The 27,261-nt window shown below is 42.7% G+C and overlaps 1 protein-coding gene across 4 annotated transcripts in view; it reads right to left on the bottom strand.

The window, feature by feature from the left end:
• hsf1 (heat shock transcription factor 1) overlaps positions 1-27,261 on the bottom strand; it is a 108,740-nt gene that overhangs the window by 37,224 nt on the left and 44,255 nt on the right. For 3 of the 4 annotated variants that reach the window (XM_072576471.1, XM_072576468.1, XM_072576470.1), the window contains exons 3-9: positions 26,738-26,874; positions 24,599-24,723; positions 18,205-18,280; positions 15,877-15,938; positions 12,759-12,855; positions 7,207-7,337; positions 4,818-5,021 (exon numbers count right to left, since the gene is read on the bottom strand). In XM_072576471.1, coding sequence (XP_072432572.1) covers positions 4,818-5,021; positions 7,207-7,337; positions 12,759-12,855; positions 15,877-15,938; positions 18,205-18,280; positions 24,599-24,723; positions 26,738-26,874 — 832 coding nt within the window. The remainder of the gene's footprint in view (positions 1-4,817; positions 5,022-7,206; positions 7,338-12,758; positions 12,856-15,876; positions 15,939-18,204; positions 18,281-24,598; positions 24,724-26,737; positions 26,875-27,261) is intronic. The other variant, XM_072576469.1, reaches the window with a different exon arrangement.

Genomic DNA, 27,261 nt, shown 5'->3' with positions numbered 1-27,261 from the left:
CTGCCGCAGTGAAATCCACGACTTAGTTATGGCCACAACATTGTAGTTCCAAGTACTGATCCATGCTCTAAGCTCATTACTCATTGTCCTAACACTCCTTGCATTGAAACAGACACACTTTAACCCATCCCTTTGGCCTATCAACTGTGTATCCTTCCTTACAGACTCTCTGAATTCCATTTCTGCCTATTCAACAACTACTCTCTCCTCTGATCTGTAGCTTTGGTTCCCATCCCTGTGCCAAACTAGTTTAAACCCTCCCGAAGTGCATTAACAAATCTCCTGCCCAGGACATTGGTGCCCCTCCAGTTCAGGTGCAACCAGTCTTTCATGTACAGGTCCCACCTTCCCCAGAGGGTGCCCCAATGATCTACATACTGAAGCCCTCCCTCCTTCACCAGCCCGGTAGCCACGTATTTAGCTGCGCTTGCTCCCTGTTCCTCACCTCACTAGCACATGGCATTGGTAGGAATCGTGAGATTACCTAACTCCCTGAAATCACTTTTTAGATCCTCATCTCTTTTCCTGGCTAGGTCATTAGTGCCGATGTGCAATGCGACTTCTGGTTACTCACCCTCCCCCTTCAGAATTTTGTAGACTCGATCAGAGACATCCCAGACCCTGGCACCTAGGAGGCAACATACCTTCTGGGAGTCCTGTTCGCGACCACAGAATCTCCTGTCTATTCCTCTATTGAGTCTCCTAGCGCTTTTCTTTTCTCTCTCCTTCCCTTCTGAGCCACAGAGCCAGGTTCAGCACCACAAACCTGGCCACTATGGCTTTCCACTGGTAGGTTGACCCCCCAACAGTATCCAAAATGGTACACGTATTATTGAGGGGAACGGCCGCAGGGGATCCCTGCACTGTCTGCCTGTGTCTTTTCTGTCCCCTGACTGTAACCCATCTATCTTCTTCCTGTACCTGAGGTGTGACTACTTCCTTGTAACTTCTCTCAATTCGCATCTCAGCCTCCCAAAAGATCCGAAGTTCATCCAGCCCCAGTCCTGTAACGTCTAAATGTTGCCCATACAAACCATTCACACATTCATCTAGGCTTCGTTAAATTGCTGCAAGAAGCATTTGCCGTCCTACAGCTCCGACTGCAGTTACTGAAAGGTGGTGTCAGATAAAGATTCCACTCATCTTGCTAATGCGGCAGCACCAGTTTCTCTGGGCTGCTGTCGTTCTTTTTCCTTTGTTCTTCAAGTCCCTGAATAAAGAGTTGGCAGCTAAAATCATTGCCTCTTTAATTATGTCATCATTTGTGAATGATTCGTGTTTTGTCAGAAGTTTGCAAAAACAAAATGATGCTTCAACACTGTACCAGCCTTAGCTTTTGCTGGAGGTTTGGAAAAAAATGACTGTTGAACTTGTCAGCTTTCTTAATTTGAAGCATGCCATTCAAGGGAAAACTATCCTTGATTTATTGTGTGGCATGGTGTCAGTCTAAATTCCTTTTTATTACTCATACACTTCAGTTACGTACAAGGAAAACCTTTTTACAGTTGTGGACAATAATTCATTTTCTCATTCTGCATGGAATCTGTACACTTTTGGTTTCACTTTACACAATCCTGGTTCATCACAAGATTCTTAAGGGACTTGACAGGATAGATGTGGAAAGGTTGGTTCTCCTTGTGGGAGTGTCTAGGACCAGAGGTGCATCATCTCAGATAAAGGGGTTGCACATTTAAGACAGAGTTGTGGTGCAATTTCTTCTCTCAGAGGGTAGTGAATCGAGGACATTCTTTACTACAAGGTGCTGTCAAGATTGGATTGTTCAGTATACTCAAGGCTGAGATAGAGAGATTTTTAATCAGTGGGGGAATCATGGGTTATGAGGAGAAAGAAGGAAGGAAAGTGAAGTTGAGGATTATCAGATCAGCTATGATTTCACTGAAAGGTGGAACACATTCGATCAACTGAATGGTCTAATGTATTATGGTCTCAGCACATCATTATTGCATCATCTTGTGGTATGTGATGTCACTCATTGCTGGTTATGTTGCAAGCAGGTCTCTGGATTCCTGCCTATGGAACATCCAGAGTAGCCCAGGCTGCGAATACATAGCAGGTAATTTCTGAGGTGCCAGTTGGCTTGCATTACTCAGATACTTGATGTGGAGTGCGGCAACAGTCCAGTAAGTTTTCTTCATCTTGCACCAAACTTAGATAAGCAGGCAAAGAAAAAGAACTTCAGGTCTACAGTGCAAAGGAGTGGGACTAGTGGAGCTCTCTTGCAGAGAGTCTACATGGACATGATGGTTTGTAGTACTGTAATATACTGGCTGCACACTACCTAGTATACTTCTTATTCTTTAGTGCGCATTGCAACAAGAAAATTTACTTTATCCAGCAATGATAGCCCATTTGGACCAAACTGAAACACAATGCAACAAACTGGCAAAGCTTGTGAAGAGCATGCAGTTTTATCTAGCCACATGGCTTCCAATAGCAGAAGCCATGCAGCAGCAGGACGATCATCATGTGTTTGGCCTGGACCGTGGGCACAGAGTGAGATCAACTGAAAGACACATGGTGCAGGAACCAAGGTGGTGAAATCACTTGTCAAAAAACTCCACAATTGACTCGTTGATGGTGCCCTGAGAACATGGGGCTCACATGTGCCACACAAGTGTGAAGTAATGAACATCTTCAACAAAATAATCTAACCATTTTTGTAGACACTCAGCAGTCTAACCATCACTGAAACCCAAATTACTAATGCCCCGGGGATAATCATTGATCAGAAACTGAACTGGACTAGCTACACAATTACAAGAACAGATATAGGTGGGGAATTCTATGGAAACAACCAGTTTCATAACTCTCTACAGCCTGTCCAGCATCTATGATGACAAAGCAGGAACACAACTGAACACACTCCATTTGTCTGTATGAGTACAATTTGTACAATCAGAGTCATAGAGATGTACAGCATGGAAACAGACCCTTCGGTCCAACCTGCCCATGCCGACCAGATATCCCAACCCAATCTAGTCCCACCTACCAGCACCCGGCCCATATCCCTCCAAACCCTTCCTGTTCATATACCCATCCAAATGCCTCTTAAATGTTGCAATTGTACCAGCCTCCACCACTTCCTCTGGCAGCTCATTCCATACAACCTAAGTTGCCCCTTAGGTCTCTTTTGTATCTTTCCCCTCTCACCATAAACCTATGCCCTCTAGTTCTGGACTCCCCGACCCCAGGGAAAAGACTTTGCCTATTTACCCTTTCCATGCCCCTCATCATTTTGTAAACCTCTATAAGGTCACCCCTCAGCCTCCGACGCTCCAGGGAAAACAGCCCCAGCCTGTTCAGCCTCTTCCTGTAGCTCAAATCCTCCAACCCAGGCAACATCCTTGTCAATCTTTCCTGAATCCTTTCAAGTTTCACAACATCTTTCCAATCGGAAGGTGACCAAAATTGCACGCAATATTCCAACAGTGGCCTAACCAATGTCCTGTACAGCCACAACATGACCTCCCACTCCTGTACTCAATACTCTGACCAAGAAAGGAAAGCATACCAAACGCCTTCTTCACTATCCTATCTACCTGCGACTCCACTTTCAAGGAGCTATGAACCTGCACTCCAAGGTCTCTTTCTTCAGCAACACTCCCTAGGACCTTACCATTAAGTGCATAAGTCCTGCTAAGATTTGCTTTCCCAAAATGCAGCACTTCATATTTATCTAAATTAAACTCCATCTGCCACTTCTCAGCTCATTGGCCCATCTCGTCAAGATCCTGTTGTAATCTGAGGTAACCCTCTTCGCTGTCCACTACACGTCCAATTTTGGCGTCATCTCCAAACTTACTAAGTGTACCTCTTATGCTCGCATCCAAATCATTTACATAAATGACAACAAGTAGAGGACCCAGCACCGATCAATGTGGCACTCCACTGGTCAAAGGCCTCCAGTCTGAAAAACAACCCTCTGTCTTTTACCTTTGAGCCAGTTCTGTATCCAAATGGCTAGTTCCCCCTGTATTCTGTGAGATCTAACCTTACTAATCAGTCTACCATGGGGAACCTTGTTGAACACCTTACTGAGGACCATATAGATCACATCTACAGCTCTGCCTGCATCAATCCTCTTTGTTACTTCCTCAAAAAACTCCATCAAGTTTGTGAGACATGATTTCCCACGCACAAAGCCATGCTGACTATCCCTAATCAGTCCTTGCCTTTCCAAATACATGCTACAGCCTCAAGAGAAATCAACCCATTTGACTAGCACTCTATCCAGGACCAGTGTGAACCATCTACAGGCGCAGTACACCAACTTGCCAAGCTTCCGAACTCTTGACCCTCTATCTTCCTGGCATGGAGCTACATCACCACTATTTCACTGTTGCGGGATTACAAAATCTTGGAACGCACTTCCAAACAGTAATTTGCACGTACCTACAGCACAGGATCACTACAATGGGCCGAATGGCTTCCTTTCACATAGAGTACAAGCTGGCCCTCCAAATAGCATCCCACCCAGACACACCCTTCTACCCTTATCCCTGCATTTCTCACAGCTAATCCACCTAACTTATACATCCCTCGACACGATGGGCAAGTTATCATAACCAATCCACCTAACCTGGATTGTGCTTTAAGGCTGTGCATCACTACCAACTTCTCAGGGGCATTTAGCTACGGGCAACAAATTTTGGCCTAGCCAGTGACCCTTGGTTACATGAAAAAAATCAAAATACTATCGACTGGATACCAATCAGGGAGGGGAATCAACCCACACTCCCCTCATTGATGAACTATTAGTCTCTTGCTTTGACTTGTTGCCTATGTTCTGTGCTTACTTGTCAAGACAGGCCACGCTGAGGCACCGGTCCTCGGGTGTTGGTTGTGTAGCATTTGTGTCATTGTCCTCCAGAATAGAATCAATAAACGTTGATGGTGAGAGGGGTTCCTCAGTGCCAGTGACAACAGGACTAACCTCCTCAACCTCTGGGTTAGTTGTAGGACTTGGAGGCTCTTCTTTAATATGAAGCATTGGACTGATTCTGGAAGAGATAAAAATAAAAGAGAGACTTTTTAAATACAAAACGGGACAATGTCCAATTGGAGGTTTGCCTGCTTTGCGTAACCACATCCCCCTTTTGAATTTGTCCTGCCATTTCAAAAGGTTTTAAAAATGCATATGGAATATTTTGTTTTATAGACAAAGGCACAGAATAAGAAAGCAAGGTGGTAGTCATGAAGAATTTGAATATTGCTGAAAAGCATATATATCTCAAAGCCTCTGGTCTTGCAGTAAGTGTGGACAATTTGCAGCAATACCAATTCAAGGGGAAAGCCAACATTCATGTTGCATGAGAAGACAGTGCTGATTGTTTGGTGAGTGAACACTGATTGAGGCACTGCAACCAATCAGCATTCTCCCCGCATGCAGTATAAATGCTTGCTTGATTCGATTTATTATTGTCACATGTACTGAGATACAGTGAAAAGTATTGTTTTACATACTAACCAGACAAATCATACCTTACATAAGTACATCAGGGTAATGGAACAGAATGCAGGATAGTGTTACAGCTACAGAAAAGGTGCAGAGAAAGATCAATTCCCAGGTACGAGAGATCTGTTTCTAAGTTGATTAACAGCAGGGAAGTAGCTGTTCCTAAATCTGTTGGTACGTGTTTTCAAACTTTTGTATCTTCTGCCCGATGGAAGAGGGTGGAAGAGAGTGTAACTAGGAGTAGGAGGGGTCTTGATTATGTTGGGTGCTTTCTTGAGGCAGTGGAAAGTATAGGCAGAGTCCTGAATTAGTCCTGAATTGGTATTCTTGCAAACTGTCCTTACAAGTGCTTGGTGAAAAGCTTTAACAAAACGTATCTTTTTTCAACAATACTATAGCAAGGAAGGCAAACTAACTGCTTATAAATCATGAATCCACCCAAGACCTAGATAATATCTTCTATAAATTCTTGCCTAGCCAATGATGCTCATATCCCATGAATAAGAAAACAAAGTTCTGCGCATCAGAGTTCAGAAAGGAAGGATGTTAACGCCAGTGAAAGGATGCAAAAATTTACTATAATTATACCAGGGATGAAAGACACCAGTTACATAGATACACAAGAAAAATACTGAACTGCTGTCCTTAGGGGATATTTTTTTTAAAAAATCACGAAGGGTATTTGAAATAATTTAGACTGGTGATAATTTTCAGTGACAGCAGAGTCATAACCAGAGGCGAAAGTGACGACTGCAGATGCTGGAGATCAGCGTCAAGATTAGAATGTTGCTGGAAAAGTACAGCAGGTCAGGCAGCATCCAAGGAGCAGGAAAATCAACGTTACGGGCAAAAGCCCTTCATCAAGAATGAGGGGATCTAGTTTCATGGTTACAAACAGACGAACCAGAGATCAGGTGAGTATTTTGTTTTCAGCAAGGAATTAGGATGAATTAACTGTCTGAATGGGTGATTCATGAATAACCGTCAAAAGAGAATTGCGAAGGAATACTCCAATGGGAAACCTTAGTGAACTTGATATCTTCAAGAACTGGCATAGGGTTGATTGATGAGCAGACGATATAACGTGGATATGTTACTGGACTAGCAATCCAGTATTGTTCTGGGACATGGGTTTGAAAGCCACCAAGAAAGATGGTGAAATTTCAATTCAATAAAGATCTGGAACTTAAAGCTTGTCTCATGGTGACCACATAACCATTGTTGGTTGCTGCAAAACCCCAAGATCATGTTTTAAGGAAGCAAATCTGGCACTTTTACATAATCTAGCCTTTGTGCAATTTCAGACCCACAGCAATGTGGCTGATTCTTAACTGCCCTCTGAGAAGCCACTCAGCTCAAGGGCAATTAGGTGTGGGTAACAAATACTGGTCTTGCCAATGACACCCATATCTCATGGAAGACTTAAAAAGCCACAGAAAGAAAAGTTTGATTCTCAAGAATACATTAAACAAAATCATTAACTGTTCAACAGTCTCAAGTGCAAATTTGTGGGACCTTGCTGTTTGCATGAGTTACTTGGCTTGCCATCTAAAAGTAGCTCTTTCAACATTTAATCCACTGGTTGTGAGGAATGGAGGATGAAATAAAGTACTAAGTACATTCATTTCAAAGCAGAGTTGCATCACAATGGATTTGAACAATTTGGAAAGGTTTTACAGTTTTCTGGTTAAGTTAATGAGCAATGGTTGGTGCTGTTGGCACAAACTCACCTTTCCACGTTAAGTGATGGGGACAGCGAAGGGCTGCACTGTGCCAGATCGGTGATATCTGAAATTATAGGGCCAGAGGACGTAGAGTTGTCAGATGAATAGCAGTTATTTCCTGGAAAATTTGTGGTAGTCTGTGAAAAAAAGAAGCATGAACAAAGATAAAATGCATGACTGTGAATTAAAATATCCAGGTGATTACAAACTAGATTACAATTTATCTCTCAGCATTCTCAGAGGCTATCTGGCAAATGCACTTCGTGTGGTGGGTTTTGGCATGACTAAGATTTAACGTTAGGATGAAAGGAAAGCATATAAACAAAAAGCAAGACATCAGCCAATGCATGGGGACTATAACCAAAATAAAGTGCTTGTGCACAGGACACGAGATTATGATTGTCCCCCTCAGTTGATGAGATTTGTAGATCACCTAGGCTCTCAGAACATGACAGGCCATTCAGTTCCTCAATATTCTATCATATCATGAACCTCAATCACATTCAGCAATACCTTTACAAAAAATAACCTATGCATCTCAGTCGTGAGAATTTCAAATGGATCTAAAAACATAAACATTGCTTTCTTCTGGGAGAAATGAGGTTGTGATTTCTTACAAAAGCCATCTCTGCTTCAATTGAATTGAATTGAATTGAATTGAATTTATTGTCACATGTACCAGGGCACAGTGAAAAGCTTTGTCTTGCAAGCAATACAGGCAGATCACAGAGTTAAGTAGCATAGATAGTAAATAACAGATGTTGAGCCTTTGTATTCAGTGTGTCCACATGAAGAGTCCAAGAAAGCTAGTTGTGGATGATCACTCCCAGGAGCTTGACACTCTCCACTTGTTCCACCTCAGTGCTGTTAATGTGTCGGGGGGCATGAGTAACATCCCGCTGAAAGTCAATAATGAGTTCCTTGGTTTTGCTGGCATTCAGAGCTAGGTTGTTCTCAGTGCACCATTTTTCCAGGTCTGCCACCTCCCGTGTGTAGTCTGTTTCGTTGCCATCTGAGATTTGACTGACTATGATGGTGTCATCAACTTGTAAATGGCATTAGTCTGGTATTTGGTGACTCAGTCATGGGTATGCAGTGAGTATAGTAGGGGGCTGAGTAAGCATCCCTTCTTCTAAACTCCAATGAATATAATCCCAGTCTCGTCAGTCTCTCCTTATAAGCCAACCCCCTCAACTCAGGAATCAACCCAGTGAACCTCCTCTGCACCGCCTCTCACGCCAGTCCATCCTTTCTCAAGTAAGGAGACCAAAACTGCACACAGTACTCCAGGTGTGGCCTCATCAGCATCTCATACAGCTACAATATAACCTCTCTGCTTTTAAACTCAATCCCTTTAGCAATGCAGGACAAAATTTCATTTGAAGGGAGTGAATGTTGAAGGTAGTAGATGGGCTGCTAATCAACCAGGTGCCTTTGTCCTGAATTGAGCCAAGCTTACTGATTGTTGTTGGAGATGCACTCCTCCACACAAGTGCTTCAATGGGAAACAAGTTTTGGGGAGACATAAGAGTTATTTTGTACATATTCCCAACTTCCACCCTACTCTTGAATTTATAGTATTCATATGGTTAGTCAGTTCTAATCAATGCCATAGCCCAGGATGTTGATATTTGGGTATTCACTGATGGTATGCCATTGAACTTCAGGGTGCAATCGCTAGAGTTTCTCTTGGCGTGTGGCATAAATGACCATCATAAGTGTCAGACCATGTGTTTGCCATTTTTCAGCATAGCCCAGGCTTTGCTGCATTTGGGATGGACTGCTTCAGTCTGAGGAGTCATGAATGGCACTGAACACTGTGCAGTCAGTTGTAAACTTACCCACTTCTGATCATTTGATAGAACTGAGGTCATTGATGAAACATCTGAAGATGACTGGGCCACCAAAATTAAAAACAAAGTAAAACAAGCGTTACGAAGGTACAGCTGCAATTATGGGTGACTTCAATCTGCATATAGATTGGTTGAATTAAATCAGTGATCATTTTGTAGAGTAGGAATTCTTAATAATACAGGTCATTTTGCTATAATGCACGTTTTGTCAAAGCAAATTCACTGCAATGCGATTGACGAATTGGGGCTGTTTATAAAGCACGAACGTTTAAAATGTGTTGGCTGTAATGCGATTACATCACCAACACTAAGCACTGATTCGAAAGCATGATTTTTCAATAACGTGGGGCTGCACAAGAACACAACCATTGCATTATATAAAAACTAAGTGTACACTCAAGATGGTTTTCTGAGTCGATATGTTGAGGAACCAATTAGAGGACTGGAAGAAGAAATGAGAAAGGAATAATTAGCAATCTTGCTATGCAAAGCCCCTTGGGGAAGAGTGACTCTGGTATGATATAATTCTCCACCTAAATGGAGAATTGTATTGTTGATTCAGAGACCAGAGTCATGGATCTGAACAAAGGAAACTACAATGATACGAAGAGCGAGCTGGCTACGATAAATTAAAAAATGTCAGTCAAAAGATGACAGTGGATAGGAAATGGCAAACATTTAAAGAGTAAATGGAGGAATTGCAAAAAAATTTCATTCTTATCAAGCATAAAAACAAAATGGGAAAGGTAACCTAACTATGGCTAAGAAGGGAAATTAAGGATAGTATGAGATCCAAGGAAGAGGCATACAAATTGGCCAAAATAAGCAGACCCGAGGATTGGGGGCACTTTAGATTTCAGCAAATAGGAAAAAAGGGTTGATTAAATAAGGAAAAGGGGAGTACAAGAGTAGGGAACATACAAATTGAGAAACTTTTACAATTGATATGTGAAGAGAAAAGGAAAAGTCAAAAATCCCCTACAGAGCAAGTTAAATGGGGAACAAAGATGGCAGACCAATTAAATACACACTCTGGTTCTGTCTTTACAAAGCAAGACACAAATAACGCCCTAAATATCTTAGGGGACACAGGGTCAAATAAGAGAGGAGAACTGAAGAAAACCAGTATTAGTAGGGAAATTGAGTTGTGAAAATTGATGGGATTGAAGGCTGAAATATCCCAGGCCTAGATAATCTACATGCAAAAGTACTTAAGGAAGTGGCCCTGGAAACAGTGGATGTATTGGCAGTCATCTTTCCAGATTCTATAGACTCTAACAGTTCCTTTGGATTGGAGGGTAGCTAAGGTAACCCCACTATTTGAAAGAAAAGGAGGTGGAATGAAAACAGAATTATAGCCCTGGTTAGCTTTATATCATTAGTAGGGAAAATGCTAGAGTTTATTATAAAAGATTTATTAATAGAGCACTTGTAAAATGATGAGAGAATTAGGGAGAGTCAGCATGGATTTACAAAAAGGAAAACATGTTTGACAAGTTGATTGGAATTGAAATGTAATTTGTAGAGTTGATCGGGGGAAACCAGTGAATGTGGTTTACTTGGACTTTCAGAAAGCATTCAATAAGCTGCCACATAAGAGATTAGTATGCAAAATTAAAGCTCATGGGATTGCAGTTGTGTACGAACATGGCTAGAGAATCGGCTGATAGATAGAAAACAGTAGATATAAACAAGTCACTTCCTGAGTGGCAGACACTTAATGGTGGGGTACTGCAAGGATTAGTCCAGTGATTCACAATATATTTCAATGACTTAGGTGAAGACAATAAAGATAACATTTGCAAATTTGCAAACGATACAAAGCTAAGTGGGAGGGTGAACTGTGAGGAGGATGGAGAGATGCTTCAGTGCAATTTGGCCAAGTTGACAAATGTTGGAAAATACGTGGCAGATGAACTATAATGTAGATAATCCATTTTCTGAAGGTGTAATGAGACGTGTGCATCCTCATACACTAGTTGGTGAAAGTATGCATGCAGATGCAGCAAGTGGTATGCTGCTCTTCATCATGAGAGAATGAGAGTACAGGAGCAGGGACATCTTGCCACAAATGTACATGAACTTGGTGAGACCACACCTGGAAGGGTATGTTCAGTTTTGGTCTCCTTATCGGATGAAGGATGTTCTGGCTTTGAAGGGTGTGCAAGGGAATGCAAAGATTTCCAGATAGAGTCCTGGAATGGCAGGACTGATGTATGAAGAAAGACTGGATCAGTTAGGATTATATTGGAATGTGGGTGGCAGTGGATGGGTGTTTGGGGAGGGGGTCTGCGAGTGAGTGAACACACCAGAGAGCACAAGTGCGTTCAGAAAACTTACAGGACAGGATAAATGCAGGAAGGGTACTCCTGATGATCGGAGACTTCAGAACTAGTGATCACAGTCTAAGGATACGGGGTATGACATTTAAGATTGAGATGGGGAGAAATTTCTTTATCCAGAAAGTGAGCCTGTGGAATTCTGTACCGCAGAAAGCTGTTGAAGCCAAAATGTTGAATGCTTTAAAGGAGTAAGAAATAGTTCTTTGGTCTAAAGAAATCAAACAGTGTGGTGAGAAAGTGGGAACACTATTGAATGATTAGCCATGATCAAACTGAATGGTAGAGCAAGCTCGAAGGTCCAAATGGCCTATTCTTATTTTCTATTTTTCTAATTTTTGTGGTATCTCAGCAAATGTTTTGATGTTTCCTGCGGTCTATTCCAGTTACAGATCAATATAGCTTGCAATGGTCATCCTGTTGAAATCTGAGAGACTGAAATTTACTTAAGGCTTGTTATTCCCTCTACAACCTGTGTGGGGCAGCAGGATGCAAGCAGGAGGAGAACTTCATTCCAGCAAGGATTCTGAGAGGAAAGTGGAAATATGCTGAGGATTGGTTTAGTGAGCATTACACCAAGGGAAACAGGTAGTCACACGCAGAGATAGAGGAAAAGTTAAATTAGTCAAAGATCTCCTGTTGTAGGAAAATTGTCGAGTGTGGGGTGCTGGAAAAGTACAGCATGGGAGGCAGCATCTGAGGAGCAGAGAAATCGACGTTTTGGGCGTAAGCCCTTCATCAGGAATGTCCAATCCTTCTCATGAAGGACACAGGAAATAAGAAATTGAATCACAAACAGGCTGTACATGTACTGCATAAAAGGGAAAAAGAAGGCAGTTTCAGCTCAAAACCTTTCCTCCAGTTGATCTTCTCTTTCATCCACCATCCTTCCTAAACATCCATAAACTCTTCAATGCGATTACATTCTGTTGTTGGAGCCCAGGTTTTTGGCCACACTCTGTATTCCACATTGAATACTGAGGCATACTCAGTAACTTGTAGGAGGAACATCTCAGTAAATAGTTCCAGCGCTTGTGGTTACAAGTCACAAATAAAAACAGGAAGTGCTGCAAAAGCTCAGATCTGGCAGCTCCTGGTGAGTGAGAACAAGTTCTTGTTGACAGTTCATTGAAAGTGTGAATATTTCCAGTATTACTTGCTTTTATTTCAGGATTTCCAGCTTCCTCAGTTTTGTTGTTTTATTTTAGTGTTACAAGTCCAGCCTTTAGATGGCACTCTGGAGAAAAGTTTCTGAAGTCCAACCATGTGGTCAGTTGTATATGGGTTTGCAACAATTGACCATAATCAAAAATACATGCAAAGCATTCATTATTAGCAGCTTCCAGACCAGCACAATGGCACCTACCGTCAGTGCTGATGATTCTTGCAGTGGTTCTAAAGAGTATGGACGACTGTATTTTGGCATGGAATGCGCTGAACTACTGTCATTTAACATGAGGGGTCTGAAAAAGAGAAAAATAGTGGATTGAGACTGAAGGATATTGCGTACACATGTGCAGAGATGAACTTTACACTGTTCTCAGGTGAGCTTATCAAGGTCATGGCCACTTTTCACAAGTTTAGATTCTACTTAAGGACAGTGTGTGTTCTGGTTGCTTGAGGCAGGAATGGTCAAAGAAATAAAACTAACTCGTCATTCATTTGGTGGCTACTTGTGGCACAGAATAGCAATTGTGTTCACTGAATTACAAAATTATTACCCTTTTATGAACTGCATGGAGACGCAGTATGGTGGTATACAAACTGAATTCATATAAAATTAGAAGTTGAACGGGCTTGAATTTGGAATTTTCTGAGAACAGGAGTAGAGATGTTAGCTCAAGTCTGTTTCATCATCCAGTTAGATTGTAACACATGTACATGCATAGAAACCATGTTTATTTACACATTTTCCTCCATCGTTCTTGATATCCCTGCCCAACAAACACTTCTTTATCTTTACCTTGAAAGCTCCGATTGGTACCTGTCAGGCTGGCTGTAATAAGGTGTGTCCAAGCCCCAGCTGCTTTAACCTACTCCCACATTGTTGAGTAACTGGGTTCCTACCTGTTGACTATGGCAGCAAGAATCTCAGTGTGAGGGTCAACCTGCTCATTGACCTGGAGTCACATAACCTGACTATAAAATCTGCAGAGCTCTATGCAAATAATTAAAGGGAATGTACAAAAACTAAAAATTAGATCAAACAGAAGATAATCAGCATCACTGGGTCCAAAACATAGAGACCTGTCAGGACATCGATCCCAGTACCAGAAAAGCTGGGACTGTTTTCCTTAGAACAACAAAGATTAAAGGAAGCCTTAATATAGGTGCTTAACACTGAAGGGTTTTGCTAGAATTACTCATCAGAACCTGATGTACTTTCATCTGATGAGTTGGTCAATCGTTGGGGTGGATACAGCAAGTTATAACATGCATATAAGATTCATATACGAAGATTCCGGAGACAAGTTCAGTATAAGTTTATGACTCTTCGATTAGGAAATAAATCTGAGTGCTTGAGTTTCATTAGTTTTCAGGTTTTAAGCACTAACAGTTTCTAGCAGCGAACTTTCTATATAACCGTTTGTGGAACAGTGAAATACTTAGGAACAGTGAAATACTCAAGCCTCACATGTTCAAGACATCCACAAACTTGCTGTACAAGTTTGGAGAGGTGAGTTTAAATGGTGTAACTGATGCAAACGATAACACTGTCCACTGACCCAAACAAGGAGAAAATGAGGACTGCAGATGCTGGAGATCAGAGCTGAAAAATGTGTTGCTGGAAAAGTGCAGCAGGTCAGACAGCTCAAAGGAGCAGGAGAATTGACGTTTTGGGCATAAGCCCTTCTTCAGGAATGAGGAGGGTGTGCCAAGCAGGCTAAGATAAAAGGTAGGGAGGAGGGAGTTAGGGGAGGGGCATTGGAAATGCGAAAGGTGGAAGGAGGTTAAGGTGAGGGTGATAGGCCGGAGAGGGGTTGGGGGCGGAGAGGTCGGGAAGAAGATTGCAGGTCAAGAAGGTGGCGCTGAGTCCGAGGGTTGGGACTGAGAAAAGGTGGGGGGAGGGGAAATGAGGAATGTGGAGAAATCTGCACTCATCCCTTGTGGTTGGAGGGTTCCTAGGCGGAAGATGAGGCGCTCTTCCTCCAGGCATCGTGTTGCCATGGCCTGGCGATGGAGGCGGCCAAGGACCTGTATGTCCTTGGCGGAGAGGGAGGGGGAGTTAAAGTGTTCAGCCATGGGGCGGTTGGGTTGGTTGGTGCGGGTGTCCCAGAGGTGTTCTCTGAAACGTTCCGCAAGTAGACGGCCTGTCTCCCCAATGTATAGGAGGCCACATCAGGTGCAGCGCATGCAGTAAATGATGTGTGTGGAAGTGCAGGTGAATTTGTGATGGATACGGAAGGATCCCTTGGGGCCTTGGAGGGAAGTGAGGGGGGAGGTGTGGGCGCAAGTTTTGCACTTCTTGCGGTTGTAGGGGAAGGTGCCGGGAGTGGAGGTTGGATTGGTGGGGGGTGTGGACCTGACGAAGGAGTCGTGGATGGAGGTCCACCTCCCTCCGCAACTCCCTTGTCAGGTCCACCTCCCTCTGCGACTCCCTCGTCAGGTCCACCTCCCTCTGCGACTCCCTCGTCAGGTCCACCTCCCTCTGCGACTCCCTCGTCAGGTCCAAACCCCCCCACCAACCCAACCTCCACTCCAACTGCAAGAAATGCAAAACTTGCACCCGCACCTCCCCCCTCACTTCCCTCCAAGGCCCCAAGGGATCCTTCCATATCCATCACAAATTCACCTGCACCTCCACACACATCATTTACTGCATCCGCTGCACCCGATGTGGCCTCCTATACACTGAGGAGACAGGCTGCCTACTTGCGGAACGTTTCAGAGAACACCTCTGGGACACCCGCACCAACCAACCCAACCACCCTGTGGCTGAACACTTTAACTCCCCCTCCCACTCCGCCAAGGACATGCAGGTCCTTGGCTGCCTCCATCGCCAGACCATGGCAACACGACACCTGGAGGAAGAGCGCCTCATCTTCTGCTTAGGAACCCTCCAACAACAAGGGATGAATGCAGATTTCTCCACATTACTCATTTCCCCTCCCCCCCACCTTATCTCAGTCCCAACCCTCAGACTCAGCACCGCCTTCTTGACCTGCAATTTTCTTCCCAGCCTCTCCGCCCCCAACCCCTCTCTGGCCTATCACCCTCACCGTAACCTCCTTCCACCTATCGCATTCCCAACACCCGTCCTCCAAGTCCCTCCTCCCTACCTTTTATCTTAGCCTGCTTGGCACACCCTCCTCATTCCTGAAGAAGGGCTTATGCCCAAAACGTCGATTCTCCTGCTCCTTTGATGCTGCCTGACCTGCTGCGCTTTTCCAGCAACACATTTTTCAGCACTGACCCAAACAAATCAACATGAACATACAACAATGAATCCCTTCACATCTAATAGTTAATAATAATTAACTCACATTTTCCTCTTCATTCCAATGACTCTATTGGATTGTACAAGTGAAATCAGGAACTGAATCAGCTTAAAAAAGGAAAAAAACAACATTTTATTATTATTCACTCAGAGCAAAACTCACCTATCCAACAACAGCAGCTGCTCTGCACAATTTAGACGCACCTTTCTCAGCCCCACTCTAAGAATCTGTATCTTAGTCGCAGACCATCTCATCCCTCAGGTCCAGAATCAGCACAACTCCACATGACTCTCCAGTGACAGATTCACCAATGTGGCCTGTTAGGTGGGCTCAGTGCAACGCTATATTCAGACCCATCGAGAATCAATCCACACCAAATCACACTAACCCGGTGCTACTTTTCACTCATTCAAAACCTACTAATGCTTGGTCCAAAACCAGCCTGCCTCTGTAGTTGATCCACTCGTGTCAGAGATTTCACCAGCCTGTCAGAGAATGACACAAGAAACCAGTGCAATAGCTCAATGTTAAACTATTTGTTGAAGCTTCTTCAAGGACTTTTCTACCTTTAACCTTTCAGCAGACCATGCAGATATCCCTTCTCCTCTCCCATTTGAACTCCCGCTCAATAATTTCATTTGTAGAGGAGACTCATCCCACAGATTAATCTTTCTCGAGGTACAACCCTGTAAGCAAGCAGCATCGCCCATCAATTACACCACTTAAAATTCCTGATCTCCATAAAACTGAACTTTTTCCATATAACCAACCCTCTTGACAAAGCAAACCCTGCTCCACAGCAAATCCCCAGTCCAAAAGACTATGTATAAGAATGGAAAGTGAACCTGTGCTACACGCCCTCAGCTCAGCTGAAGTCACAGGCAGTCACAATGCAAAGTCCACCGAGAAGCACCCTAAGCAATATAGTCTAAATATTAGAAGTTTCACATATTAGTTAAGATGGTGTTAGCTTATCAGTTGGTGGAGGGAAGGATGCAGAATTCCTGAATTCCTTTGGTTGAATTAATCCTTCTGCTTAAACTTACACGTTGAGCAGCAGTCTCCTCCTCATTCTGAATCCACTCAGCATGAGCCCCACACTCAGATTGTCTCAACTTATAATTCCTTGTAATCCAGTTCCTAAAAACAAGGTGTCTGACATTGACATGCTAATTCTCCCCTTCCCCATCGTTTTTACTGTTAGATCATATCGCTCAGAAATTACTCCCCTGCTGATGTTATTTTCATGGGGGGGGGGGGGGGGGGGGGGGGGGGGCACGACACCTGACCGCCACATTGCATTTCACAGCTTGTGAGATGATTTACCCTGTCACCAGGGCAGATTCTAGTCCACCACCCAGAAGCCAAAGCCCTTTTACAATTAAAAGCACAATTAAAGTACCAGCTTCCTGCGCTAATCTGTGACAAGTACCCCCGCCAAATCCCAAACACGAGTTACAGTGACACATAACTTGGTGTTTTCACATCATTTAATCTGAATGTCAAAGATTATTTGATTTGCTTGAACCCTTCTGCTTACCTGGACTGTGCACTTTTGCTTACTAAACGCTGGTCCAGCTATACACGAAGCCAAATTACTATCCCAACAACAATATGTCAAGCTCATCTGATCCTCCTTCACTGTTGCCATACACTATCTCACCTGCTGGGTTTCAGAGGGATAGTAATCATGTGGCACGTCAGCCAATGAGCTAACATTATGGAATGCAGCAGATCTATTCAGTTACAGCAGGTAACAAAGCCCATGTCAATCCCAATCCTAGCTGATTCTAACTGCAGACACTTATCAGCAGAAGAGTGAGAGCTTTACCATGCATTTCAGGATTGAAAACCTTCATTATGACCTTTAGGAGTCTCGGGATATGAATTTACTGGCCTCATGTTGGCATCTTGACCAAGATCAAACTTGCACAAACCAGGAGATGTACATGTCAGGTACAAAAATGTCAACAGCAAAATCTCCTGCTGATTGCTGTTGAGCAAGAGGACAAAACTGATAGCACTCTAGTTTCCAGCAAATTGTTCCACCTTCTGCTGAGGAGCAAAATCACATGTACAGATAGATCAACACAGCCAACCACAATGGTGGGTTAAAGGTCACAGGCTGGCCACCCAAGGTTATCTTGGAGCGTATTGACAGGGTGGTCTGGCAAACAAACTATGATAAAGAAGGAAAGGCCCATATAGTAGATTTCACCTTAAAGAGAGAAAAGCCAGAGCTGTTTTGGATAAAGTACAGAACCTTGTGCATTACAGAGTCAGTAGGGAGCACAACCTTCATAAATTCAATAGATTTGTTTGAATTAAATATATATTTGTTGTTGCGCCCCAACCATCTGCCTGGTCCCTTACCTTATTTACAACTTTCTGCTGCTGTGCATGCTTTTGTCGCAAGCTCGCCACTTCACGCCATAATGCTTCATTTTCACTGTAAACACAAATTAGTGTTAAAATTATTGGAGTTTCATGCAAAATACCTATCACTACCTGTACATCAAATGCAAGAAATGGGATCCTACAATGGTGTCAGTGCTCAGACAATCATGCAGATCACTATTTATATCAAAATATGGTGATAAGTTGCAATGATACTAATGAATTGTTGCAGAAATTGTTTGAACTTGACACTTTGCATTATTCACATTACTTATTAATGACTTGGATAATGGCATTGAAAATCTATATTCAAACTCACTGAGAACACAAGGTTAGGCAGTATTGCAGATAGTCTAAACTACTGCATAAAATTGCAAAGGGATGTTGTTATATTAGGTGAATGGGCAAAAAACTGACAGATGCCATTCAACGCAACCAAGTGTGAGGTTATTCATTGTGGACTGAAAGATAGATCAGGGTATTTTCCAGATAGCATAAAGATAATTATAGTGAATGTCCAAAGAGACTTGGGGTTCAGATGCATCGACTTTTAAAATGCCACAAACACATGCATAAAATAATCAAGCAAGCTACTGGAATATTGGCCTTCATATCTAGAGGACTGGAGTATGGCATGGTGGCTCAGTGGTTAGCAGTGCTGCCTCACAGCGCCAGGGACCCAGGTTCAATTCCCATCCTTCCCAAACTGTATGGAGTTTGCACATTCTCCCAGTGTCTGCGTGGGTTTCCTCCAGGTGTTCCGGTTTCCTCCCACAATCCAAAGACGTGCAGGTTAGGTGAATTGGCCATGCTAAATTGCCCATAGTATTGGGTGCATTAGTCAGGGGTAAACGTAGGGGAGTAGGTCTGGGTGGGTTGCACTTCGGAGGGTCAATGTGGACTTGTTGGGCTGAAGGGCCTGTTTCCATATTGTAGGAAATCTAATCTAATAAGGATGCAGGTTAAGGCTGTTAGGACTTTGATCGGAATATCCTTAACCTTCTAAATTCTAGAGAAAACTAGCCTCATTTATACAATGTGTTCTCATAGCCAGAATTCAAGGTCTTTATATTCCTGTGAGGGTGAAAAGCAAGATTGACAGGAATAGGGAACCCTATTCCATGTCAGGAGAAATTGAGACTTTGACCAGAAAAAGGGAGGCATGGCTCAGACAGCTGGAATCAAGGGAATCCCTGGAGCTATATGATGACAACACCACACTCAGTTGAATCTCAGATGGTGATGAAGCAGTCTACAGATGGGAGGTGGAAGACCTGGAAAGATGGTACACTGAGAACAACCTAGCTCTCAATGCCAGCAAAACCAAGGAACTCATTATTGACTTTCGACAGGATATTATTCATGCCCCCCCCACACATTAACAGCACAGAGGTGGAACAAGTGGACAGTGTCAAGCTCCTGGGAGTGGTCATCCACAACAAGCTTTCTTGGACTCTTCATGTGGATACACTGGTTACAAAGGCCTAACAACGTCTCTTCTACCGGAGGCAGCTGAGGAAATTTGGTATGACAGTGAATACCCTTGCCAACTTTTACAGGTGCACCATTGGTGAACATTCTGTCTTAGACAACCATGGCTGACGAAAGAACTCAGGAAATGCATCACAGAAAAAGAGACAGTCTATAAAGTGGCCAAGAGCACTGGGAAATCAGTAGATTGGGAAGACGACAAAAACAAACAGAGGGTAACGAAGAGAGAAAAAAGGATGAAATATGAAGGTAAGCTAGCCAGTAATATTAGAAATGATAGTAAAAGTTTCTTTCAATACATAAGAAACAAATGAGAGGCACAAGTAAGTAAATTGGGCCGCTCCAAATTGATGCAGGAAGGCTAGTGATAGGAAATAAGGACATAGCTGAAGAACTTAATAAATACTTTGTGTCAGTCTTCACAGTGGAAGGCATGAGTAATATCCCAACAATTAAGGAGAGTCGAGGGGCAGAGTTGAGTATGGTGGCCATTACAAAGGAGAAAGTACTTGATCAGCTGAAAGATCTAAAAATTTATAAATCTCCTGGCCCGGATAGGCTATATCCTAGACTTCTGAGGGAGTTGGCAGAAGAAATAGCGGAGGCATTGGTTGTAAATTTTCAAAAATCACTGGAGTCAGGGAACGTTCCAGATGATTGGAAAATCGCTGTTGTAACCCCCTGTTCAGGAAAGGATCAAGACAAAAGATGGAAAATTATAGGCCAATTAGCCAAACCTCGGTTGGAGGCAAAATTCTAGAATCCATCGTTAAGGATGAGATTTCTAAATTCTTGGAAGTGCAGGGTCGAATTAGAACAAGATAGCATTGATATAGTAAGGGGAGGTTGTGCCTGACAAACCTGTTCGAATTCTTTGAAAAGGGAACAAGTAGGTTAGACCAGGGAAACCCAGTGGATGTTATCTACCTAGACTTCCAAAAGGCCTTTGATAAGGTGCCTCACAGGAGGCTGCTAGTAAGGTGAGGGCCCATGGTGTTCGAGGTGAGCTACTGGCATGGATTGAGGATTGGCTGTCTGAAAGAAGGCAGAGAGTTGGGATAAAAGGTTCTTTTTCGGAATGGCAGCTGGTGACAAGTGGTGTCCCACAGGGTTCAGTGTATGGGGCTGCAGCTGTTCACTTTATATATAAATGGTCTGGATGAAGAGACTGGGGGGATTCTGGTGAAGTTTGCCGATGATACGAAGTTAGGTGGACAGGCAGGTAGTTCTGAGGAGGTGGGGAGGCTGCAGAATGATTTAGACAGTTTAGGAGAATGGTCCAACAAATGGGTGATGAAATTCAATGTGAGCAAATGTGAGGCCTTGATCTTTGGAAAAAGGAACACAAGCATGGACTATTTTATAATCGGTGAGAAAATTCATAAAGCCAAAGTACAAAAGGATCTGGGAGTGCTAGCACAGGATTCTCTAAAGGTTGACTTGCAGGTTGAGTCAGTGGTTAAGAAAGCAGTTGAAATGTTGTCATTTACCTCAAGAGGGTTGGAATGTAAAAGCAGTGATGCGCTACTGAGACTTTATAAAGCTCTGGATAGGTCCCATTTACAATACTATGTCCAGTTTTGGGCCCCACACCTCAGAAAGGACATACCGGCATTGGAGCGTGTCCAGTGGAGATTCACACAGATGATCCCTGGAATGTTGGCCTAACATACAATGAACGGCTGAGGATCCTGGAATTGTATTCATTAGAGTTTTAGAAGGTTGAGGAGAGGTCTAATGGAAACTTAGAAGATGGCTTAGAAAGGGTGGACGCTGGGAAATTGTTTCCGTCAGGCAGGGATACTAGGACCCGTGGGCACAGCTTTAGAAGTAGAGGGGGTGAATTTAGAACGGAAATGCGGTGACATTTCTTCAGCCAGAGAGTGGTGGGCCTGTGGAATTCATTGCCATGGAGCACAGCAGAGGCTGGGACGTTAAATGTCTTTGAGGCAGAGATTGATAATTCCTTGTGAGATTAAGAATTTAAGGGCTACAGGGAGTCTGGGGGATTGAATGGCAGAGTGGACTCAATGGGCCGAATGGCCTTACTTCCACTCCTATTTCTTATGGTCTTCTGGTCTTAACTCTGTGATCTGCCTGTATTGCTCGCAAGACAAAGCTTTGCACTGTGCCTTGGTCCACGTAACAATAAATTCAATTCAATTCAATATAGGGGATACAGGGGCTTACTAAAGGAAATCAGGAGGGCGAAAAGGGCAAGAGTTAGTTTTGGCTGAGAAGATTAGGGTGAAACTTAAAGAGCCACTTTGGATTATTACGGGGAAAAAAAATATCGAGACACAGAATCAGGACCCTCAAGGACCAAAGTGGACATGTACGTGTAGAACCGCAGGAGATGGGCAAAGTCCTCAATGAATATTTCTCCTCTGTGTTTACTGTGAAGAAAGACAAGACGACCTGGGAAATTAGTGGTCATATTTTGGATACAGTCCAAATCACAGCAGAGGTGGTGTTGGATGTATTAGAATGTAAGAAGGTGGATAAATCTCCTGGCCCTGACCAGATATATGCAAGAGGCTAGAGAAGAAATTGCAGGGGTTGGGTCCTGGCTGATATTTTTGCATTATTATTAGCCACAGGTGAGGTCCCGAAAGACTGCAGGGGTGCAAATGTTGTGCCCTTATTCAAAAAAGGCTGGAAAGAAAAACCTAGGAATTATAGACCCACTTGGAGTACTGAGAGCTGATCTAGGCACCACTCTTTAGGAATGGCCTGACAGCTTTGCAGGGAGTGCAACATAGGTTTACAAAAATGATGCCTGGACTTCAGGAGTTATGAGGAGAAATTGTACAAATTAGCCCAGTTTTTTTCTCGAATTTAGAAGGTTAATGATAATCTGATCAAAGTCTTCAGGATAGCGACAGGAAAAGACAGTAGAGAAAGATAAACTATTTCCACTGGTGGGAGATTCTAGAACTGGTGGTCATAATCTAAAAACTATGGCCAAGTGTTCAGCAGAGGTATCAGGGAACATTCTACACAAGGGTGTCAGATGTTTAAAACTCTCTTCCATGAATGTTAGTAGATATTAGATCAGTTGCTAGTTTTAAATTGGAGATAAATACATTGTTATTAAGCTAAGGTTTTAAAGGATATGGGCCAAAGGCAGTATATAGAGTAAGGCCACATATCAGCCATAATCACACTGAATGGTAGAACAAACTCCAGGGCTGAATGGCCTCCTTCTGTTTCTATGTTCCTAAGTGCAGCACAACCAATCACTATCTTAACCTTTGGAAAGTTATAGCTATCTTAAATAAAGAAATAAGCTTCGGATGCTGACACAGTGCTATTTCCAGCATTGGGCTGGGTCCAATATTTGATTCAATCCTTCATCATTACATCACTTTGAATTTGTTTAAACCAGTGCCAGAACTGGGGTTTTGAAACTAGGTATGTTAGCTCTGGGCTAGGGATGGGAGAACGTGTGACAGGGATGATTCACTGGATTGAATTTCATTGTTCCCAGTTGGAAGGTATATGTGGAGAAATTGGGTGAAAACAACAACATATCATCTTCCAACATGGATTAGTCTCATCATTTCAATGAAATGTTGCTACTGAGATAACAAATAAAAAAAAACGTTATCACAACACGATTCGTAAAGAGAAGAAAAAGGAACAAAAAAATTACATGGATGGGGAAGTAGTTATATTATGCCTACCCAATTAAAACACCTGCATACCTCCACTTCCTTTTCTGTGTCTTAAATTCACAATCTTGTACCCTTATGAGCTCAAATTTTGTGCAAAAGCCCAAAATCCAAATATGCTGCACTTACTGACATCGCCTTTTCTATCCTACATGGCTCACCCCTATAACTGTGCCCTGACTGAGACTGCTAATTGATTTAGAGCAGCAAGGGTGTTCAGAACTACATGAGTTTCATGCTCATCTCTTAGGGCAGTTGAGTAAATGTTTCATCTAGCTTGGCAATCATGGCTCAACCATCAGGACTGGCAGCTATTCAATAGCTAATTCCAATGGAACAGGAAATGCCAGTTACATAGTATGCTGGTTACAAAAACAACCAGTACCTGGCAAACAACAGTCTACCTACTGAACCAAATTAAAGTTGAAGAGGCTTCATTGATAAGTGAAAGTGAAATTAAAACTAAAACTAAAAGGGACATGCAACTTCTAAGAACATTATACCAAGCCATTACTTTCAGAATCTGGCATCAACACTGTTAAGCCATGATTGATGAGGAACACTGACAATGCACATGCTGAAACTCTCTTCAAGTTCATGCCCTCAATGCTTCCCCTTCCCTTGCCTCCTTCAAGGGCAGAAAACGCTTTTCCAGCAACACATTTTCAGCTCTGATCTCCAGCATCTGCAGTCCTCACTTTCTCCTCCTTCAAGGGCAGTCTTGACATTATGAGGTGTCAGATGACAAGGGTAATTAAATGATGGATTGATTGCTGCAACTAACCAAGACTGAACACAAGACAATTTGCTGGTTTCAAATCAATATTTCATGCTTAAATCCAACCTTTCTGGAAGTACAATTATGCATTTACGTACAAAACGCACAGATTAATTTCCACTATTAAAGGCAGCTTACAAATTAGTTAGAAACAGGATAGAGATTATTGAGAAAACAGCAGGCCCCAGACATACTGCTTCAGCTGATGGGTATACGCTTGAAAATTATTGCCTTGAGACCTGGGCAGCAATTACACTTAAGATTAATCATGGAGATCCAAACTGAAACAGCATACATTTTCTCTCCAAAAGCACTTCTATCAACAATGAAAGTGCCCATCATATGGCTGCACACTGCACTGATGCATGCAAAGTAACTAACAATTGCTTGCGTACAGACATTTGGCATTCCAAGTTCAAGTACTTACTGTTTCATGGTGAGCAATTTGGAGTCCAGGTTTTCTTGCTTCCCTTTCATGATGTGAACATCATTTAAAATTTTACTGACGTCATCAGACCTGACTTTTATCTCCTCTGGCTTTACAGTCGAGATCTACAAGTTTTAAATCAAACATTATATTGACAACAGATGTAAGTGTTTAGAAGAGAACTACTGTCCACATTGAAGCCAAACCCAGAAGGTAGTCAGTTAGCTCAGTTGGATGTTTTGCAATGCGGAGTGATAACAACAATGCTGGTTCACTTCCCATGCCAGCTGAAGTTGCCATGAAGGTCTTGCCTTTTCAACCAGGACCTTGCCTGAAACATGGTGGCCCGCAGATTAGGTTCACCATCAGCTATCTCTAATGAGACAGCAGTTTTATGGTCTTCTGCAACTATGGCAACTTTGCTTTTACAGTAATCTCAGTTGGTGACACCACCAATAAATTCACACAGTGGAATCATTGAATGGTGGCCTTCACTGCAACCAGCATGTGAGTACGCTTTTAGGAGAAGGGAGAAGTCAAAATGAAGCCCAACACACACACACACATACACACCCAACTGTGCACTCAAAACCGGCCTTATTGGGGAGATTAACCCTTCAAAGAGAACCCACGAATGTAACTTTGCCCAGATAATGGTCAAAGGGACTCAGAATGGGTGGCAGATGGGAGAGTTCTTGACTGCCTCTTTTGTGCTTCTACATTTAAAAGGATTCTGAGGAAGCCAAATTGGACTTGAAATGTTAGCATCGTTGGAGAGAGAAACAGAGTTACTGGACCAGCTGACTTTCTCCAGCCGATTTTGTTTTGATTTCAGATTTTCAGAATACGTTGCTTTATTCAAGCATAACAAGCACTCACTTGTGCCATGTTTTGAATGCTTTTCTTGTGCCTGTACAAGATCTCTTGGCATAGGTAAACACTGTCCAATGTTTTAAGAGTGCAATAAAGACAACTTCCTGATCACACTGATCCATGATGTAGAGGTGCCAGTATTGGACTGGGGTGGACAAAATTAAAAATCATACAACACCAGGTTATAGTCCAACAAAGTTTTGGAGTGCTACTCCTTTGTAAGTAGCTAGTGGGGAATCATCATAGGACACAGCATTTGTAGTAAAACTGATGCGATGTATTGGAACAAATCTGAATTGCTGTTAAGTCTTTAATCACTTAGAATGGGGATACAGGTTTCGATTGATTAATATGTAAATCCTAGAACTTCTTTCAAGTCACAGTGCTGAGGTAATTTAATGTTTTATCAGTATAAAAAAGGTGACAGCTCAGCTCAGACAATGCATTAAAGGTGTGAGATTTGAGTCTGTCTATGTCCCAACCTTGAGCCAAACTGGTTCTATTTCCAAAGCAGGAATTGATAAAATGTCACTTGGACTTACTGCCTACAGATTGTGTGCTTTTTGAACCAAATAGAATGTAGCTGCAGATACAAATTCACCCCACAGACCTGTGCGCACGTGTGATAGAAAGCCTGCGAGAGTGAGAGAACAAGTGCACAAGAGAGAGAGACAGAGCGCGTGAGCGAGAATGTATGTGTGTGCGTGCGTGTGCATGTGTGTGTGCATATGAGTGTGTGTGCCTTGACTTAGTTTACGCATACACATGTAATGGAATATATGCCTGTGAGTGTGCACACTGGCGCATGAGAGAAAGAGAGAGCACGAGAGAGTGAGAGCGCGAATAGTGTAGTGGGGCCACCTGTAGTTCGACATGAACCCAAGATCCTGATTGAGGCCATCCTCTTGGGTACTATCCAATTCATGGGAATGAGAAGGAACTCCCCAAGAACAACACCTGATACATATAATTAGGCTTTGTATTGAGCCACAGCTGGGGGCTAACCAATCTCAACAACAGAAAAGAACACATATAAGCAACAGCTGGGTTCAGTTTGAGAGCTTTGGGATGGGTAACTAAGCGAGCAGGAAAGACTATTTTTGGAATACACAAAAGACTGATAATATTGTTTAGTCTACCCATCCACCCACTCAAAAACAAACAACCTTAAAAAGAAGCAGTTACTTGTATTTGTTCGAACAATTGAGAAGCTTCTTTTGGAGACAGACTGGAGGAGATAAACTGGGACATAGATTTCACACTTACACTGGTTACCTTTCTCTTGATATTTTCTAGTAAATGTTCCTGACCACGGATGAAGTATACATGCTGAAACTCTGTATCGTCCTTGTCTGGTTTCACAAGCCCACCTTGCTCTATGTTCACAACTTTACGAAAGCCATCTGTAAAGATAAACACATCCCGGAGGCAGGGGCAAATGTCAGAATGCAAATGGCTGTATTTTGGGAAGGAGGTCAAACATCAGAGGGAAAATAAAGATTTTGAAGGTTGATGAACCTCTGCATTGTGTGTATATAACTGTTATATTTATATAAACACACAAAACAACAAATAACGGGATTTAATGCAAACAGGCCTGCTTGACTAATCTTCACGACTGATCTGACTGACCGTGGTCAAAATTCCATTTTCCAACCTGCCATTAAAACCCACTTTAACCTAAAGATATACACTGCTCTCTCACTTTAGTACACAAGCTTTCAAATTATAATGTCTAACTGAAGTTTCATCAAGAGCATGAAAGGACAATGCTAATTGATTGGACCATG

Source organism: Chiloscyllium punctatum, chromosome 8 (genome assembly GCF_047496795.1).
Source record: "Chiloscyllium punctatum isolate Juve2018m chromosome 8, sChiPun1.3, whole genome shotgun sequence".
In the NCBI taxonomy this organism is placed as follows: Eukaryota; Metazoa; Chordata; class Chondrichthyes; order Orectolobiformes; family Hemiscylliidae; genus Chiloscyllium; species Chiloscyllium punctatum.
The sequence above is the reverse complement of the archived record's forward strand: the minus strand, read 5'-3'. Positions and strand labels throughout refer to the sequence as shown.